We start from the raw sequence: 18,229 nt of genomic DNA, 5'->3' as shown, positions 1-18,229 counted from the left end.
GTGCACAATATGGGTCTACCTGTGCCAGAACACCTGCCCCTTTTCCCTCCCACTTGCCAAGTGTTCTTTTGTGTGGTGGTATAATTTTCTATTTTTTTGTGTACAGTTTTTGTCATTGTTGTTCTGAACCCACTTCCACCTAGTCGTCGCGATGACGTCAAATTCGCCACCCCACACCTCCACCCCAACCGTTGGTCTGCCTTGAATGGAGCTCATGTGAGCCCGGTTGTGACTTTTTCCCAGTCTTCCCTGCATGGAGATTAGTGCTGAGCGATTAGGGCTTTATGAGGTAGGTTCGGTTTATTTTTTAGACATGAAATGCACTATGCATTATGTGGGTCGAATGTCGTAACAACACAGAATAAAACAATTCAAAGTAAAAATAATAATAACCAATGTATAAAAATAACAAAAAAAACAAGACATACATATATGTATATATATATCATGTTAGTGTGATGCCCATTACTGCTTATCACTTATTAACCATATTTTATTAAAGTAAAGTGAATAAATTGTTTTATTTGATTCCAAGTCATCATTCCATCTCTGTAGACCTGCTGCCTATGCAGTCTGACAAAAATCAACATTTTAGTAGTTCTTCAAAGTAAATAAGACATGCTTTATTGACTGCTGAATGCCAAGTATCAATCACCCCGTGTCTGCTCCACACCGTTCTTATTATAGCTCAGTGCTCCACACAGACCGGACAAGTATGCAGGTGCGCAATGGATTATTGTCATTGTAGTTAATTACCATTTTTTCTGTGCTAATGTATGTAGAATATTGGCCTGTTGGAAACTAAACCTACTACATTACATAAATCGGATCAAGCCTGAACTATCTCTACAAAAACTGCCCATTGAGCTGACAGAAAAAACTCTAACAAAATGGAATTCAAATAATTTAAACGTGCATTGGTCAATTAGTTGTTTAAAAACCAAAAAAGAACCGACATTTCGGTTAATTGCTCAGCACTCATGGAGCTTGCGCTCGCCCAGTATCCAAACATGCATGGCTTGAAATGCAGTCACTGGTGGAGCATGTGTGTAGCAAGCTAACTAGTTTAAATATAAAACAGTAATACCAGAGCAGCATAACATTTGATTCACACTTCATAACACTTGATTTATAACACATCATCATTAATTTTCGATCTGGATTGCTGATAGCCTATGTGCAGCAGCACTTCATCATGCATTTCCTTATACAATCATAGCAGCGAGAGCGGTGCTAGAGGTGCTGCAGCACCCCTGATAAGGGACTGCACGTTATTGACAATGAGGGATACCTGGAGAAAATCGGACCTCCAATTAAAATGGATTGCCCTCCCTTCAGTAAAATATATTTTTACCTGACCCATTCTGAAAGCTTGAAAAAAAAGTGACCCTACCCTATACCCAAAATAATAATTCAAAGAAAGTGGATAACAGAGAACATGCCTACGTTTACCCTCACGCCTATGATAGACAAGGGCTGGGTTTCCCAAAAGCATCGTAGCACTAAGATCATCTTAACTCCACTGACACTAAATGGACAGAATAGTATCTTAGTGCTACGATGCTTTTATGAGACCCAGGCCAGAGCCTTAGATATGCAGTTTTAGAAACTGTTCTTCGTGTTGTAAGCATTACATAGCAAAGTAGCTAGAAGATTGTGGATTTGCAGACAATTGTAGGGATGAAAAGATATCCATTATAATAACAGCACTGCACGAATGTATCATCTTATTTGCAGTCCGAATTTCTTTTGCCTTTTATAAACACATTTCTTGCAATTCTACGTCGTTTTACATGACTGGAGAAAAGCTGAATAAAATAAAAAATACCGCAACAGAAGATGACAACGAATGAGTGCATGCTGCAGCACCAAAGACATTTAGATTTCTATAAAGGCTATTGTAAAAAAAGAGGATAGTCTAAGTTTGGAACAGTGCTAAAGTTGTCGATCAACTGTAAAAATGCTGAGCAACAGAATCAGTTACAACTGAATTATCTGATCATCAATGACAAAAAGCCATTTGTTATTTAACACATAGGTTTAAGGTTAAGGTTGCATTTATTTGCAGAAGAAGAAAATAAGTGATACAACAATACAGTTAAAAACAAATAAATCAAAAACGGTGTGCAAGTGTGGTTGGAAGCCCAAGGGCTTATAAAATAAAAACAGCACAAAAACTATATTCAATACATAAGTACAAAAATAAAAAAGGTTTGTTAAAGCAGACTCCCTTTTTTCTCCCCATTTCATTTTTGTGGTATCCAAATGGGTAGTTACAGTCTTGTCCCATCGCTGCAACTCCCTACGTACTCAGGAGAGGCAAAGGTCGAGAGCCATGCGTTCTCCGAAACACGACCCAGCCAAGCTGCACTGCTTTTTGACACAATGCCCGCTTAACCCGGAAGCCAGCCGTACCAATGTGTCAGAGGAAACACCGTACACCTGGCGTGCATGCGTCCGGCCCACCACAGGAGTCGCTAGAGCACAATGGGACAAGGAAATCTCGGCCTGCCAAACCCTCTCCTAACCCGGACAACGCTAGGCCAATTGTGCGCTGCCTCGTGGGTCTCCCAGTCACGGCCAGCTGTGACACAGCCTGAGATCGAAACCGGGTCTGTAGTGAAGCCTCAAGTATGGCGATGCAGTGTCTTAGACCACTGCACCACTCGAGAGGCCCCCGCAAATTGATTTTAACAAACAATTGGTCCCCCCAAAAATGCATCCCTCCGTTGAATTTCAAAATCCGGATGTGGCCCTCGAGCCAAAAAGTTTGCCCACCCTTGGCCTATAGTATAGGCTATGGATCATTTTATTGAGACCACACTAGGCATGCTTGATATTGCACACCCAGTAGAAAATCAGGGATGAGGGGCATCATACTAATTCTAAAACACTGAACAATATGACATTTAATCGATTACAAATGACATGACCCTCACCTGGACTATAAAAAAAAAGAAAAGAAAAAAAGACTAAACCCTCCCCCTGACTGAAATTGAAAAAGCATGACCCTCCGCTGGGTGACAATGGTGTACATTTCCACCTCTCCCTAAATTGAAATACATTTGCAAAAGTTAGAGTTACTGCTGTCTGTTCAGTAAGAAATGGAATAATTCAGAATAGTCTACTACACCATGAATTGGGAGGTGCTGGAACAAAAAGTGAGCACGAGGGGGGGGGGGGGGGGGTTGCTCTCAGTTACTCGCTTTTTGTTCCAGCACCTCCCGAATTACAAGTTAATCACTGAACACAGGTAGTCTAGAATCTAGCTAACCACCATATACTAAATTATCCACAAGCCACATATCACGAGTTAGAACATTGAAGATAAATCCTAAATCAGTAAAAAACAAATAATCAAGCTAGCTAACTAGCAGATTTACATCAATCATCAACGATCAGCTGATCATCTTTTCCCAATGTCAATCATGTGTTTAGGAGGCACTGTAACTAGCTTGCTTTGCTTTCAATTTGTGATGAGTTAGTGTGTTGTTGCAGAACTAAATAGGCCTATGCTAAAAGAAAATGAATAAAAAAATGCTACAGAGGCATTTAGTAGGCTATGTTCTGAATTTCGAGATGGTTAACAATTCTGAAAGTAAAAATAAAATATATATTTTGTTTAAATTGAGTTGAGCAGGGGGTGCCCTTTTTCATGTTGAGTACCTGCCCTCTGAAAGGTCTGTGAAGTTAAAAAAAACATTTTGAATACGGTTTACTCGCTTTCAGATTGAAAATTATCCGGCCACATTTTATTAACCATTTAAATTGAACCAGTTTATTAACCAGTTAATCAAAGATCATTAGATATATTAGGTGAGATTCGATAGAGACCGACTCCGAAGAGTCAGAAGTTACGACAGCACTTTGACAATAAAAGGCAGGATTTTATTGACCATTTGGGCAAAGTAAACTTGAGCCTACATCATGAGTGAGGCATGTTTCCCTGCACGCCGTTGGCATCATTTCTACATTGCCACTGAAAAGCGGCAAAGGATGTGATTACATATAGTAAAAAAAATATATAATTGTAGACCTATTATCAAGCCATGTGATGGGTAACGCTTACACTTTAGTTTAAAACACTCTTTACCATAAACAAATGCATGGAATGTGTTTTCTTTACAATAGATTGACTCTTGCCATCCCCAATTTGACTTGTGAAAAGTGTGAACATGACCTCTGCCATAGCTGAGGCATAATGAAAATGTTTCATTAACATGTTTAACAAGTCGATTGAAGCGGCCAAGTTTAATTTACCCTCCATTTGCATTTAATTAAAGTTAGGCCTATTTTCTCAAAGTGTGCCCTTTAGGAAAACCAATTGAAAACAGATTGGGTGCTTGTTCTTTTTTGTGTTCTCTTGTAGCAATGATCAACGGCGATGGCTTTGTTAAGCCTTGGGGTGACTATTAATTTACAAAGGATCAGAGTTAAATACTTCAAAAACAGATTACATTTATTTCAAATTGTACAACCATGATTCAAGAGAAGAGCAGAGATTTAAGTTAGCATGATCAAAGAAATAATACACAATATGACAATCTTAGAATATTGACTACCAAGATACCTTGAAATAAGGCAACAGTAAACATGTCATCCCCCACGAATGACTAACGTATGTACAGTTGATTACTATAGCCCCCTTCCCCCCCCCCGGCCCAATAAGTGTAATTTTGTCAATGCCAGATCTCTATGGCATGACTAATCATTCACCCAAATTTCATCAAAATTGTGCCAGTGGTGTCTGAGATATCGTGTGACTTACCTCATATCCCTAAACATGTGTGCCAAATTTCATCACTAAGTCATTCAGATCAACAGATATACGCCCGTTATAGCGCCACCGCAAGGTCGATATGAATGTTCTTGCATATGTTGAGTCTTGACAGTGTTTGCAACATGTGTACCAAATTCTGTTACAATATGAATATCCTTGGCTGATTTATATGCAGTTATGTGCCACACCACACCCACGTGAATGTTTATTGGTCAATAGCGGCCATGTTGTAGCTACCAGTCAAATATTACATTGAGAGATCGTTTTCCATAAATGCCACATATCAAGTTTCGTGCAGATCAGTCATTCGGTAACAGAAGAGTAGTGTTAACTGTTTTTCACACAATTCAAAATGGCAGAAAATTCATCATGGCGGAACTTATGGGTCCCGAGACAAACTTGTTCCTTGTGAAGACGGGGATCGATCTACTAAATTTCATGACTTAAGGTCAAACGGGGTGAGGGGCGTGACCTTTCAAAGTTTGCATTTTCAATCTCGTTACAGAGCCACCATCTGGCCAATCAGTGTAATTTTGTAAATGCCGTAAAGCTATGGCAAGACACATCATTCACCCAAGTTTAGTCAAAACCGGGCCAGTGCTGTCTGAGATATCGCTTGTGACTAACACGTGAACCTACTAACGGACGGAAACAGATCCAAAGTGCCTTCCCCGATTTCATTGTGGGGGACAATGACCAGCATACACACAGGGATTGTTTGGAAGACAAATGCAATGACAAGGCAACACTTGTACGTGCAGGAGATGAGACAGACAATATTATAGAGTAGCACTTACTTACATGTGCATTAGTATTTTATATACCAATTTGCAAAGAGCAGATTTTACCCATAGAAATACACTCAAGAGTCATTCCTATGAATACTTTCAATTAACCAACCACATTAACCTGGACTTGCATCTACATGACCGTGCAGATTTGGGACTTCCGTTTCTTTAACAGGGGTATGGTCTCTTCATTATCTGACGCAGCAGTGGGTGAAACTTCGGAGCTCTCGGACAATGGAGTCTCACTAAAACACATGATACGTGTTCAGTCAGTATCAATGATTACTCAAACCAAAGCCGATCACTGGAAATAACTCACAAACATTATGTACCTGTTAGTCTGTGTTGTCATCGGTTTAATGCGCTCATATAAATTCTCGCCTACAGAGGGATTATAACAAACAGTAAAAATTGGTTGAACAAAGCTTTTGATAACACAGCCATTACTTTCTTGTAACAACATATGCAGAATGTGGATGAAAAAAACCCCGGTTATTTTAACATGCTAGTGGTCCTCTGTCCAAATAAGGACTACTTAGCCCACACACTAGTTATAGCTAGTAGCTAGCTACTTCCCCAATGGGAGATTTGGAAAAAAGTTCATGTTGTGCACCCGTTTCTCAGGTTAAGATTGAGGGGAGTGGTTCTTACTCTGCTGGGCGAGTACAGGGTGGTTTGATGGGTCCTGGTAATGGGGGTCAGGATGCTCAAAATGATTATTCAGGTTCCTGGAGGTGAAAGGAAGAGGAACGCTCAAACATCATCTCAAAAATAACTTTTCAATAATAATTTAAATGACAAGCAGCAGTGTAACATTGGCCACACACACAGCAATGCCAAGTTAAAGGCATCTTAGATATATGGTTTCTCTGGGACTGAGAGAATAACAAACATAGTGCAGCTATGCAGAAATGAGTGTGTGTTTACAGGGGGATGGTAGTGAATCATCAGTGGAAGCCAAGGTCATCCCCTTGTACATTAATTATGTATGGGGTTTTGTTTTCTCTGCTGGTGCTCTTATGATATATCTGTGGCTGGCTAATGACTCTCCATTTCCCCATGAATCTATTCTTCTCTGCAGAGCAGACACTCCCAGAGCTCATTTTCTTCAGTGTAATTTAAGAAAACCCAATAGGTGGTTATACCTTAACGACATTCTGCAAAAAACAAAAAAAAACAATTTAAGAGGCTGGAGTCTGGTGGCACGAAATGAAAACGTGTTTGATTTTCCAGTGTGCTAATCACAACAAGTAAAATTACCCTGGGTTTATTTATGGGTTGTCTGGGTGGGTGTTATTGGGCTATGTACGTGTGTATAATGGTGCAGCTATGTACACTATTACAGGCTCAAAATGGCCAGAAACAAATAACTTTCTTTCTCCTGAAACTAATCTATTCTTGTTCTGAGAAATGAAGGCTATTCCATGTGAGAAATTGCCAAGAGACTGAAGATCTAGTACAACGCTGTGTACTACTCCCTTCACAGAACAGCGCAAACTGTCTCTAACCAGAATAGAAAGAGGAGTGGGAGTCCCTGGTGCACAACTGAGCAAGAGGACAAGTACATTAGAGTGTCTAGTTTGAGAAACAGACGCCTCACAAGTCCTCAACTGGCAGCTTCATTAAATAGTACCCACAAAACACCAGTCTCAACATTAACAGTGAAGAGGCAACTCCGGAATGCTGGCCTTCTAAGGCAGAGTTCCCCTGTCCAGTGTCTGTGTTCTTTTGCCCATCTTAATCTTTTCTTTTTATTGGACAGTCTGAGATCTTCAGTTTCTTGACAATGTCTCGCATGGAATTGCCTTCATTTCTCAGAACAAGAATAGACTGACGAGTTTCAGAAGAAAGATATTTGTTTCTGGCCATTTTGAGCCTGTAATCGAACCCACAAATGCTGATGCTCCAGATACTCAACTAGTCTAAAGAAGGCCAGTTTGATTGCTTCTTTAATCAGAACAGTTTTCAACTGTGCTAACATAATTGCAAAATGGTTTTCTAATGATTAATTAGCCTTTTAAAATGATAAACTTGGATTAGCTAACACAACGTGCCATTGGAACACAGGAGTGATGGTTGCTGATAATGGGCCTCTTTACGCCTATGTAGATATTCCATTAAAAATCAGCCGTTTCCAGCTACAATAGTTATTTACAACATTAACAATGTCTACACTGTATTTCTGATCAATTTGATGTTATTTTAATGGACAAAAAATTTGATTTTCTTTAAACAACAAGGACATTTCTAAGTGACCCAAACTTTTGAACGGTAGTGTGTGCTAATATGTACAGTAAGTTAGTGATAATGTGCACTGTGTGAGCCTATATGATGATGTTTACATTGTGTGTGTGTGTTAAATGCCCTGCCTGTTTGCCCCTGGCAGCACAGTCCGATAGCCCGGCTGCTCAGTGAGAGATCCTGTCACTGGTGACTGGGAGTCACCTGCTTCTCCCATGGTCACTGAGTCTGCCTGTTCTCCATCTGGCCCCGGGGCATCCTCCTCCTTCCCCGGCTCTCCGGTAGACACCTCTGCTGAGCCAGCTCCACTCACTATGGAACAACAGCCCAATCAGTACACAGGAAATAAAACTGTATAAACGCATGAGTACACTTACAAGTTGAAAGTGGCTTGAAATGGAACCATTTTTCACAGTCAACATTTAAACTGAAGGTCCTCACCTTGGGGCTCAGTCTTTGCCCTATGGCCATTCAGAACAGCTTTTCTATTTTGAGTGTGTAGACGAGGGCCGAGACATCTCTATGCAGAGTGTAGTAATGGTTTTCACACAAGCAGGCACATCACACGTACACACGCACGCACACACACACACATTACATTATAGTTCCCACGAACAGACCAGAAAATGGTTGATATATTACCTGGTTATAGTGTTGATATATTAACTAGATACTGGCTGATAGATAAACAAATCAGTTTGTTTTCCTGCAACTGAGTATGATGGTCAGGAGTGTGGTGTCCAGACAGCACCTACCTGGGGTTTTCCAGGGGTGATCAGTGACAGCCTGTGTTGCAGGGCCTCGCTCAGCTTGTTGACCAGACGCTCCTGGACCGAGCTGGACGAGTCCTGGAAATGAAGACGGCGGTTAACCAACGTTATACGGTCTGATAAGGTCTGAGCAACCACATATAACTGAAAAAGTATATTCTATTGAGGATCGATTGTATGGGTTGGTGTATTTGTAGTAGTGACCTCTTTACCTTGCACTTTGACAGTAAACCCAGAGCTTGTTTGTAGTAGAGGGTGGCTCTCTCCAGGTCTCTCAACTTAAAACGAGCTTCCCCTAAACACTCACAAGTCTGCCATTGGCCCTTATAGTCATCTAGAAATTATATATATATATATATATATATATATATATGAGAGATAGAGAGAGAAAAGGAGGAAGAAGAAAGATAAATATAAAGAGACATTGAGAAAGTTGAGTAAACAAGGGAGAAAGAGAGAGAGACTTTGTAACTGACAGTTAGACTTACAGGTTATGTCGTTGTTTTTTGTTTTAATTGTTTACGTGTCCGGTGTGCGGGGGAAATAATAATACAAGCGGAACTACGTAGCTAATACTGTTGTAACGGGGATCCTTATTGTAGCAACACACTTTTGGAGGGAAGGCAATCCTGCGCTGTGTTAGCTAAGTTTTCATGTCATCGGGTGTAGTTCATAAAGGTTGAAGAGTGTATGTTAGGATGAAGTGTGAATTCATGCCAGGAATAATAAGTGTGAAGTTTGATTTCCTCCCTTCTGTAATAAGCAGCCTATGAGGTATTTTTTCCTTTATTCATGTGTTTAATCTGAACCCGTTATAACGCCGGTTAAACTGTTATGTATGTAAGCACTTCAGAGTTATACCAAGCTAATAAGTCACTCGTAAGATAAGGTTGTAAGAGTGTGCTTAACTGTATTTTCATTTACTTTATAGTTCTCACGGAAGGTGATAATTCTGACTAAAACTACAGAATAAAGCCGCCAGTTAAAATCAAGGAACGGTTGTGCTCGTGGTTACTGAAGGGAGCTACAGACTTTAAGTGTCAAAAGGGGTCAATGGACGTAAAGAGTCATTAATAGTCTGTTCAAACATTTAGAACACACTTCAACATGAAAAATGTGCTTATTATTATTCTTATAAAGAATGAAGTTGGACATGATTTTGTACCAGTGTCTTTGAAGGCCTGCAAGGCGTGGAGGTAGTTCTCTGCTGCCTCTTCATGCTCCCCCAGCTGACTGAGAGCAAAGGCCAAGTTACTGAAGCAGCGGCCCTGAGCACGACGACTACCCAAAGACCCTGACAGACACACAGAATGAGGGGGAAAGAGAAGGGGGAGAAGTATCAGAGAGAGATCAGTTTTTCCCACTTAAAAAAATAATAAGTAGCTATAATGTCATGCTCACATCCCCAACAGCAAAAAATAATATGCACATACGCACAAGACATAACAGTGTGTGAGTCACTCAGTGGTGCTGTGGTAAGCACTCTAAGTACCCATGGGATTGCCTCAGTGGAATCTCAGCCCACACACCCCTGCACGCGCACACACACTTTTCTCTGTTGCTAATGTGAGAGCTGCTCACAGAGACAGATTAGAGGCATGGAGAGCACTGGACACACAGACAGACCAAAGTACTGTAAAGGATTAATCAGGGTAATGTAAACTCACCCCATTCTGTACAAATGTGCGCAACCGCGATATTCAAACGAGGATGCAAAGAAAACGAATGGGACTGTAGCGACTGTGTTGACTTCAAAATCTGGGGTGTGAACTACGTTTCTATTCAAGCGTTGATTGACATGGTAATGGCTCTATAGTACTGGAGAAAAAAACAGACCCTCCGTTACATCGTGACGTGTCATGCCCTAACATATACAGCACGCATAAAGCAACTGTTTCTGACTTACAATCTCTCTCCACCAGGTGTAGCACTTCTCTCATCGTTTAAAAACAAGAAATGGACAGTGACGGGGCTAAGGGGGGATACCTAGTCATTTTATGCATCATCACTGCAAGCGATCATGACTTTCAAAAGCCGCTGTTTACTTCTGAAGATCACTTTAGGACCGCCCTAAAAACCCGATTCAAATTCGACACAAACCTTCAAATAGGTATATAATGACACATTATATAAACTCTTTATAGTGTTTTATTTACATTAAAGCAGCGATAAGGTAATAAGTTGGACAGATCGAGTGAAAAAAAGCCGTTTCCCCACACGTCATCTCTCCTTCTCACCATCACGCATTAGTTTCACTTCCCCACCCGCCATTTTTAAAAAGACCTGACGGAGCTCATTGCCTTCTTGAATCATGCAGAAACGGGCAGCGTGGAGGTCCCGTCATGGATGTTGTTGGAAAGTGGAGAAATTGTGCTTTACAGTGGTATTGACATTACAGTTGATCTGGAAGTATTACATTTTTTGGGCGCTAAAATAAGGTCAATTGTACGGACCAAGGCGATGTACAAAAGTGAGTGAGTTTACGTTATAATGAAATGTTTGAGGAATGGTCTGCCCCTCTGCCTAAACAATTACTCCTACACGCCTCAGGTAACATGTTCCTCACACACACATGAATCTCTGTAGCTCTGTTGGTAAAGTGCTTGCACCACTCATATGAAACAATATGCACGCAGAATACTATGGAGAAAAGCGCATGCTAAATGGCATATCATTATTACATGCAGTACATAACAGCACTGAACTGTGCAGAAAATACAGTATAACTAAACTATCCAGCGTAATTGACGTAATAAGCTCACCATGCAGGTTGGCTGCCTGGCGGTGGTAGTCCAGGGCCTGCCGGTACTGGCTCAGTGTGTTGTGAACGGCTCCCAGGTTCTGTAGGACCACGGCCAGCCTGCTGGGCCTGGTGCTGGCCAGGGGCAGGGCCCGCTCATAGCACAAGGCTGCCTCCTGGAACAACTTCAGCTGGGAGAAAATCAGGCCCAGGTCATTGTACACCTTACCTGAAAGACAGAGGGATAAAGTCACAAAACTGTGACCAAATTGTTGACTGACAATGCTGTTACTCATTTGTTTTTTCCTCAATTCAGTTACTCTGACAGTTTATCTACCGAGCAACTCTGGGTCTTTGATGTTGTTGCTCAGCTCGAGGCAATCAGTGAGCACGGTGATGATATCATCCGTGGTGAAGTCATCTGACTGGAGCATGTGACTCCCTGCCTCTTTGTAAGCCATGGTGGCTGAGTCCAGCTTGCCTGCCATCCTGTAGCTCTCTCCAGCCCTCTGGAAGCTTTGAGCTGCCTGGGTCCAGTCCTGCAAACACACATCTTGAATCAGAACCAGCTCTATGTAGGACAGTCAGTGAGCTGTCAGTATATAGACCTGGCTGCTACACATCTCAAATGAGTCAGTCAGACATTGCAGAAGCTCTTAAAAATTAGGGATGTGCATCTTTCCCTTTCAAGACGATTCGATACATATCTAGATACATAGGCTACAATACAATACAGGAATGATACGTTTTAGTTTGGAACGATCCGTGTGATTCGGTTTGATTAGAGGAACGAATCGATGCGATTCAGTTCGATGCAATGCACTAACATTTGTTGCATAAACACATTCCTATGTTGCACCTGAGCTGAGCCATAAGGGAAACTGGGTATCTACCCCGCTTTTGATCTGAAATCACCCATTTTTGCAGATTAAAAGTGTTAGCTAGTAATGTATAAATATTTATTTTTAAATTTTGCTATGACATAGCCAATGAATATAAAGCACAACTTTGGATTTCACCCGTGTCTCAGAATCAAATGGTTTAGACCTTTTGGAAGTTGGACCTCGGGTGAGCTCTTCCTTCTCCCGCTTCCACCATGCAATGAACGTAGCAAAAGTGATTGCTGTCCTCATTATGAAATGATCTACTTTACCATGTATAGTGGGGCAAAAAAGAATTTAGTCAGCCACCAATTGTGCAAGTTCTCCCTCTTAAAAATATGAGAGAGGCCTGTAATTTCCATCATAGCTACACTTCAACTATGACAGACAAAATGAGAAAGAAAATCCAGAAAAATCACATTGTAGGATTTTTCATGAATTAATTTGCAAACTATGGTGGAAAATAAGTATTTGGTCACCTACAAACAAGCAAGATTTCTGGCTCTCACAGACCTGTAACTTTAAGAGGCTCCTCTGTCCTCCACTCATTACCTGTATTAATGGCACCTGTTTGAACTTGTTATCAGTCTAAAAAGACACCTGTCCACAACCTCAAACAGTCAAACTCCACTATGACCAAGACCAAAGAGCTGTCAAAGGACACCAGAAACAAAATTGTAGACCTGCACCACGCTGGGAAGACTGAATCTGCAATAGGTAAGCAGCTTGGTTTGAAGAAATCAACTGTGGGAGCAATTATTAGGAAATGGAAGACATACAAGACCACTGATAATCTCCCTCGATCTGGGGCTCCACGCAAGATCTCACCCTGTGGGGTCAAAATGATCACAAGAACGGTGAGCAAAAATCCCAGAACCACACGGGGGGACCTAGTGAATGACCTGCAGAGCTGGGACCAAAGTAACAAAGCCTACCATCAGTAACACACTACGCCGCCAGGGACTCAAATCCTGCAGTGCCAGACGTGTCCCCCTGCTTAAGCCAGTACATGTCCAGGCCCGTCTGAAGTTTGCTAGAGAGCATTTGGATGATCCAGAAGAAGATTAGGAGAATGTCATATGGTCAGATGAAACCAAAATATAACTTTTTGGTAAAAACTCAACTCGTCGTGTTTGGAGGACAAAGAATGCTGAGTTGCAGCCAAAGAACACCATACCTACTGTGAAGCATGGGGGTGGAAACATCATGCTTTGGGGCTGTTTTTCTGCAAAGGGACCAGGACGACTGATCCGTGTAAAGGAAAGAATGAATGGGGCCATGTACTGTGAGATTTTGAGTGAAAACCTCCTTTCATCAGCAAGGGCATTGAAGATGAAACGTGGCTGGGTCTTTCAGCATGACAATGATCCCAAACACACCGCCCGGGCAACGAAGGAGGCTTCGTAAGAAGCATTTCAAGGTCCTGGAGTGGCCTAGCCAGTCTCCAGATCTCAACCCCATAGAACATCTTTGGAGGGAGTTGAAAGTCCGTGTTGCCCAGCAACAGCCCCAAAACATCACTGCTCTAGAGGAGATCTGCATGGAGGAATGGGCCAAAATACCAGCAACAGTGTGTGAAAGCCTTGTGAAGACTTACAGAAAACGTTTGACCTCTGTCATTGCCAACAAAGGGTATATAACAAAGTATTGAGATAAACTTTTGTTATTGACCAAATACTTATTTTCCACCATAAATTTGCAAATACATTCATTAAAAATCCTCAAAAAAAATCATTTTTTCTCCTCATTTTGTCTGTCCTAGTTCAAGTGTACCTATGATGAAAATTACAGGCCTCTCATCTTTTTAACTGGGAGAACTTGCACAATTGGTGGCTGACTAAATACTTTATTGCCCCACTGTATATCTAAAAATGACCGCATACTCATTGTTTCAAGCAAAACTACAAAAAAATATTGCTGATGGTGTACCTGAACAATCAAAATAAAATCCAATGTAAGCCCTCATCAGCATGTAAAGCCAGATGAGAGCTGTGTGTCCCGCAGTAGCTTAGGCTACTTTATTCTGGTAAAACACCATTTTCAACAGCCCATTTGATAACAATAACCTAACAAATTACATTGGTTGTCACACAACTGAAAGCCTAATATTGCACAAGACATTTTCAAACATCTGAATGCTGAAGGTGAAGCGCAGATGTGCCAGATCAGGAATAGTCATGCCTCACGTTAGTCAGCGAGCGAAGCTGCTCGCAGTTTGACTACCGATTTTGCTTAGGGTTGTTCAGCATGCAAAATGACATGTCGATCAATGACTGTCAACACAATTGTATGCTTAGTTTGACACTGAAGTAGAGGACGCAATTGTCACAAAAGATGAGAGGCATTTTCGGGAAGGTAGAAAGAAAGTAATTTGAGCAACAACAAAAAATTGTGAACAGGTGATTTTGCAACGTTTGAATTGATTTTTGGACAGATGCATGCTACATTTGGATCGGTTTGGGGTCCCGCTGACCGATGCACTCAGATCTTAAACATTTGAACCAGGGACTGATGCATACAGGTGAATCTTTACATCCCTATTATAAATGCTAATAATGATACTAATTTATTGATAACACCCACACACTGCCTATGGCAGTTCTCTAAATAATTTCATCGTGGCTTGACTCTGACACACCGACTGAGGGTGTACCAATGAGAAACGGACCATAATGACAGCGACCGGCCCTTCATCAGTGGCAGCTGGTGATCAGCAAAGATGAGGGAGGTGGGCAGGTTCACTAAAGATCTGAAAAGGTTAATGGCATAATTGTTCTTGGTGTTACAATTGTATTGATTAAACGAATTGCAAAGCATGATTTCTGAGCACCTAATACATTAGAAGGAAGATGGCTCATATGAATCAATCAACTGACAATCAATTAAAGGAGAAGTTGTATATTCATAACCAAATATAGGTATCGCTCAAGTTGCACAAAAGGAAATATAATGTTGCGGATAAAGTTGGGAATGACACAATTTCATATGTAAAACATCTAAAGCCCTACATCACTATACTGAGAGCTTTGTCGTTTCTAAAATTACATATTGTTGTTGTTTTTGGAGCCTTTGTTCATGTTTTTTCAGGGCCCCTATACTATACCACGAGGATGAGGAAAGTATTTGCTGTTTGTTTCTAAAAAATAAAAATAAATCACAAAAAGATGTCTGGACCCTTCTATAAGAAACTATTTCCATAAAAAGCAACTATTTCCATTTGGTTGTTAAAACAATCATTCAACTATCGCAATTTACTCAAGCATTTTTTGAGTACTTGAGCATTTCTTTTAGCAGAGAGGCTTGTTTTCTTCCTACTGTGATATAGTCCTTACGTAACATTCAATTTTCAGTCTCGAGTATTCTAGGCCTCATGCATAAGCATCTTATTTTCTTTGCAGAAGATATGGGTGGTCTTCTAAATTCTGACTCAGCACAATCTTAATGTGCATGAAAGCAAATCTCCTGGTGGTAATCCCTCATTATAAAAAAGCACAGTTTGGTCTTTTCTCTGAATATATTGGATTGGTGTTAAATCTCTTTAGGAGAGTATCCCACCTACATTTTGGAATGGCTTAAGGTGAGGAATATAAGTACAGTTTACTGCCGTTTTACAGTTCCCCTCTAATGAGATTTTTGGTAGGGTAATCTGATCCTTGAGCTGAACCATAAACAACATACACCTGGAGCTGACTGACCTTTAGGAGCAGGTGACAGTGGGACATTTTCATACAGGAGTCCCCCTCACTGGCCCCGTCCCCCTGGGAACGGTACAGCTGGGCTGCCTGGAGGTAGTAACCAGCCGCCTGGCCGTGGTTCCCCAGGATCTCATGGGCTACGGCCAGATTGAACTGGAGGTCTGCTACCCGCTCCCCCTTCTCTCCTGGCTGGGCCCGCTTCAGGAAGTCCAGCCCCTTCAGGGCTTTACCCGCCTCCACGTAGGCAGCTCCCAGGTTAAAGGCACATGCCTGCTGGACCCTGGTCTCCTTTAACTGTGGATGATAGAGTATGGTAAGACAGGCAACTTAAACATTATAAAAGCTAACATAAGTACCAGTAAACATTATGCAGCATATTTGACTTTCTTCCATACAGTATGTCTAAATATTGTGGTTGTCAGATGTATGTCGTTGTGAAAACCAATTACCATTTGAGGGACAATAAAGATTGTGTAAACACTGTAATCCATTTGGACTTGGAACCAGACAGGTTTTTGTTGCCTGGACATTTTCCAAACAATAAAATCATGTGCTCAGTTCTCCCTCTCACAGTTTTAGCAAGCCCTATATTATATGGGTGAGGTGCAGGACAAAATGTCTCAACATGGACAACAAGGAAGTAGCCTAAGTAATGTCACCTCTATGGAAGCTTTGAAGGCCTTTTTGAAACAGCAGAGGGCTTCTTCACAGTCCCCTTGCTTTAGGGCAATGTGACCAGAGGCTGTGAGCTCCTCTATGTCCACCTGGACCTTCAGGACATCAGCCTCTTTGTCTTTGCTCTTTACACATTCGTCACTCTTTTTCTTCTTCTTCCTGCCCTCATGTGATGGGTAGCTATCAGATGCCATATTGATTTCGCCAGGGGGTGGCTACAGGATAGCATTATGAGGAGACTGATGGAAAGAAGAGAGCAAAATAATGATGAAGTTCTGATTATAGTCACACTCACTCAGGTCATGACACTGACAGTACTGCCCTCCTTTGGTGACAATGAGTACTAGCTATGTGGCAAACCACATGAGGACTCACTCAGTGCCTGTCCTCTTCAAATAAATGTTTAATTAAGTCTATTACGTGATCACTGAACATGCATTTCTTTTAGGCATATATAGCCAGAATTTTCGCATTCAAATAAACATTTTTGAGAAGTAGCATGGACCGATGTCTATCTGGTTTGCTAGCTAACTTGGCTACTTTCCTCTCATCTGGTGTGCACCAAAGTTGAAACCACATGACTAGTTAACGCTTTAGCTTCTCGAGTCTTGGTAACATGGCTAACGTAGCTAGTTTAGTTATAGCTATTTCACTCACATTTTCAAGATGAACAGCCATCCAAAACAGAGCAGTCGCAATTAGTTAGTTAGCTTGACAAATACATTGGTAAATTATCCGTACAGCCGTAACCCCTAGTTAGTCTATCTCTTACGTTTTAGCTGCCTTTTCTTGTTAGCTTGCTAGCTAGCTAGCTAATGTTAGGGAGTTACTGGTTTGTTGAGCCAGGGAAAGCTATGAAGTAGCAGGTCTGTTGCTATGGCAATATTAAATAGGAAGTGAGGCGTAGTTGGCCATATAAATGATTTTAGGCACAATCAAGGAGACTGAAGCAGCAACTTAAATATCGTACTGCTAGTTATGACTATTTACAAATGTATAATATTCATTTTTTTATTTTTGTTTTTCTTGTATTTATTCATTTTTATTTTATGCATTTATTTAATATATATATATATATATATATATATATATATATTTAAAAATTAAAGAAAGGAAACATCTCCCAGAAAGTTATTTATGGGCGGCAGGTAGCCTAGTGGTTAGAGCGTTGGGCTCGTAACTGAAATGTTGCTAGGCGGTCATTGTAAATGAGTGATGGGCCGGCTCTTGTATGTCAACGCCGGCTCGCATATCAGAAGAGCCGAATCTATTTTAAAAAATTCAGATATGAATAATCAAATCATTTAAATGAATAGAATTAACTAATTCAAAGAATAATAATATACGCCTAAATGTTCAAGCGCGCACACACATTCGTTCTGACTGTCTGCTCAGACTAACAGCCTCACCTGTTGTTCCTGTCAATCAGACACGCAGTGTCAACCAAAGACGCGTAAGGGAGGGCCCACACTTCGCAGCTAAGGAGAGCAGCTGTGAAAACAACAGCTGGAAAATGAGGCAGAAGCACAGCATTTGGAAGCTTTTTAATAATGTAGACCATGTTAGATAGAGCACAGTGTAGAATTTGCCAAAACAGAACCTCATATAAAGCCAGTTGAGAGTGGCCAGAGAATGGCAAGTAGATGGAAAAGTGGTCTG

General features: G+C 41.1%; 1 protein-coding gene across 3 annotated transcripts; it reads right to left on the bottom strand.

Moving 5' to 3' along the window:
- Nucleotides 1–4,433: 4,433 nt before the first annotated feature.
- Nucleotides 4,434–18,071, bottom strand: ttc24 (tetratricopeptide repeat domain 24). 3 transcript variants are annotated; one of them, XR_002257606.2, is made up of 13 exons: nucleotides 17,228–17,437; nucleotides 16,555–16,809; nucleotides 15,896–16,189; nucleotides 11,657–11,858; nucleotides 11,342–11,548; nucleotides 9,745–9,873; nucleotides 8,792–8,913; nucleotides 8,565–8,657; nucleotides 8,251–8,329; nucleotides 8,014–8,121; nucleotides 6,220–6,296; nucleotides 5,901–5,949; nucleotides 4,434–5,813 (listed from the first exon to the last, which is right to left on the bottom strand). XR_002257606.2 is itself a non-coding variant. In XM_031788647.1 (13 exons), exons 2-13 carry the CDS (start codon nucleotides 16,762–16,764, stop codon nucleotides 5,702–5,704), a joined length of 1,758 nt encoding a protein of 585 aa, XP_031644507.1. In that variant the 5' UTR covers nucleotides 16,765–16,809; nucleotides 17,980–18,071; the 3' UTR covers nucleotides 4,434–5,701. The 3 variants fall into 3 exon arrangements, 2 of the variants coding, with proteins under 2 accessions (XP_031644507.1, XP_020361877.1); XM_031788647.1 differs by lacking the exon at nucleotides 17,228–17,437 and adding an exon at nucleotides 17,980–18,071 and having other exon boundaries at nucleotides 7,938–8,121; XM_020506288.2 differs by having other exon boundaries at nucleotides 7,938–8,121.
- Nucleotides 18,072–18,229: the final 158 nt, after the last annotated feature.

Source organism: Oncorhynchus kisutch, linkage group LG2, assembly GCF_002021735.2.
Source record: "Oncorhynchus kisutch isolate 150728-3 linkage group LG2, Okis_V2, whole genome shotgun sequence".
In the NCBI taxonomy this organism is placed as follows: Eukaryota; Metazoa; Chordata; class Actinopteri; order Salmoniformes; family Salmonidae; genus Oncorhynchus; species Oncorhynchus kisutch.
Note: the sequence above shows the minus strand (reverse complement) of the source record. Positions and strands in the feature narration are given on the sequence as shown.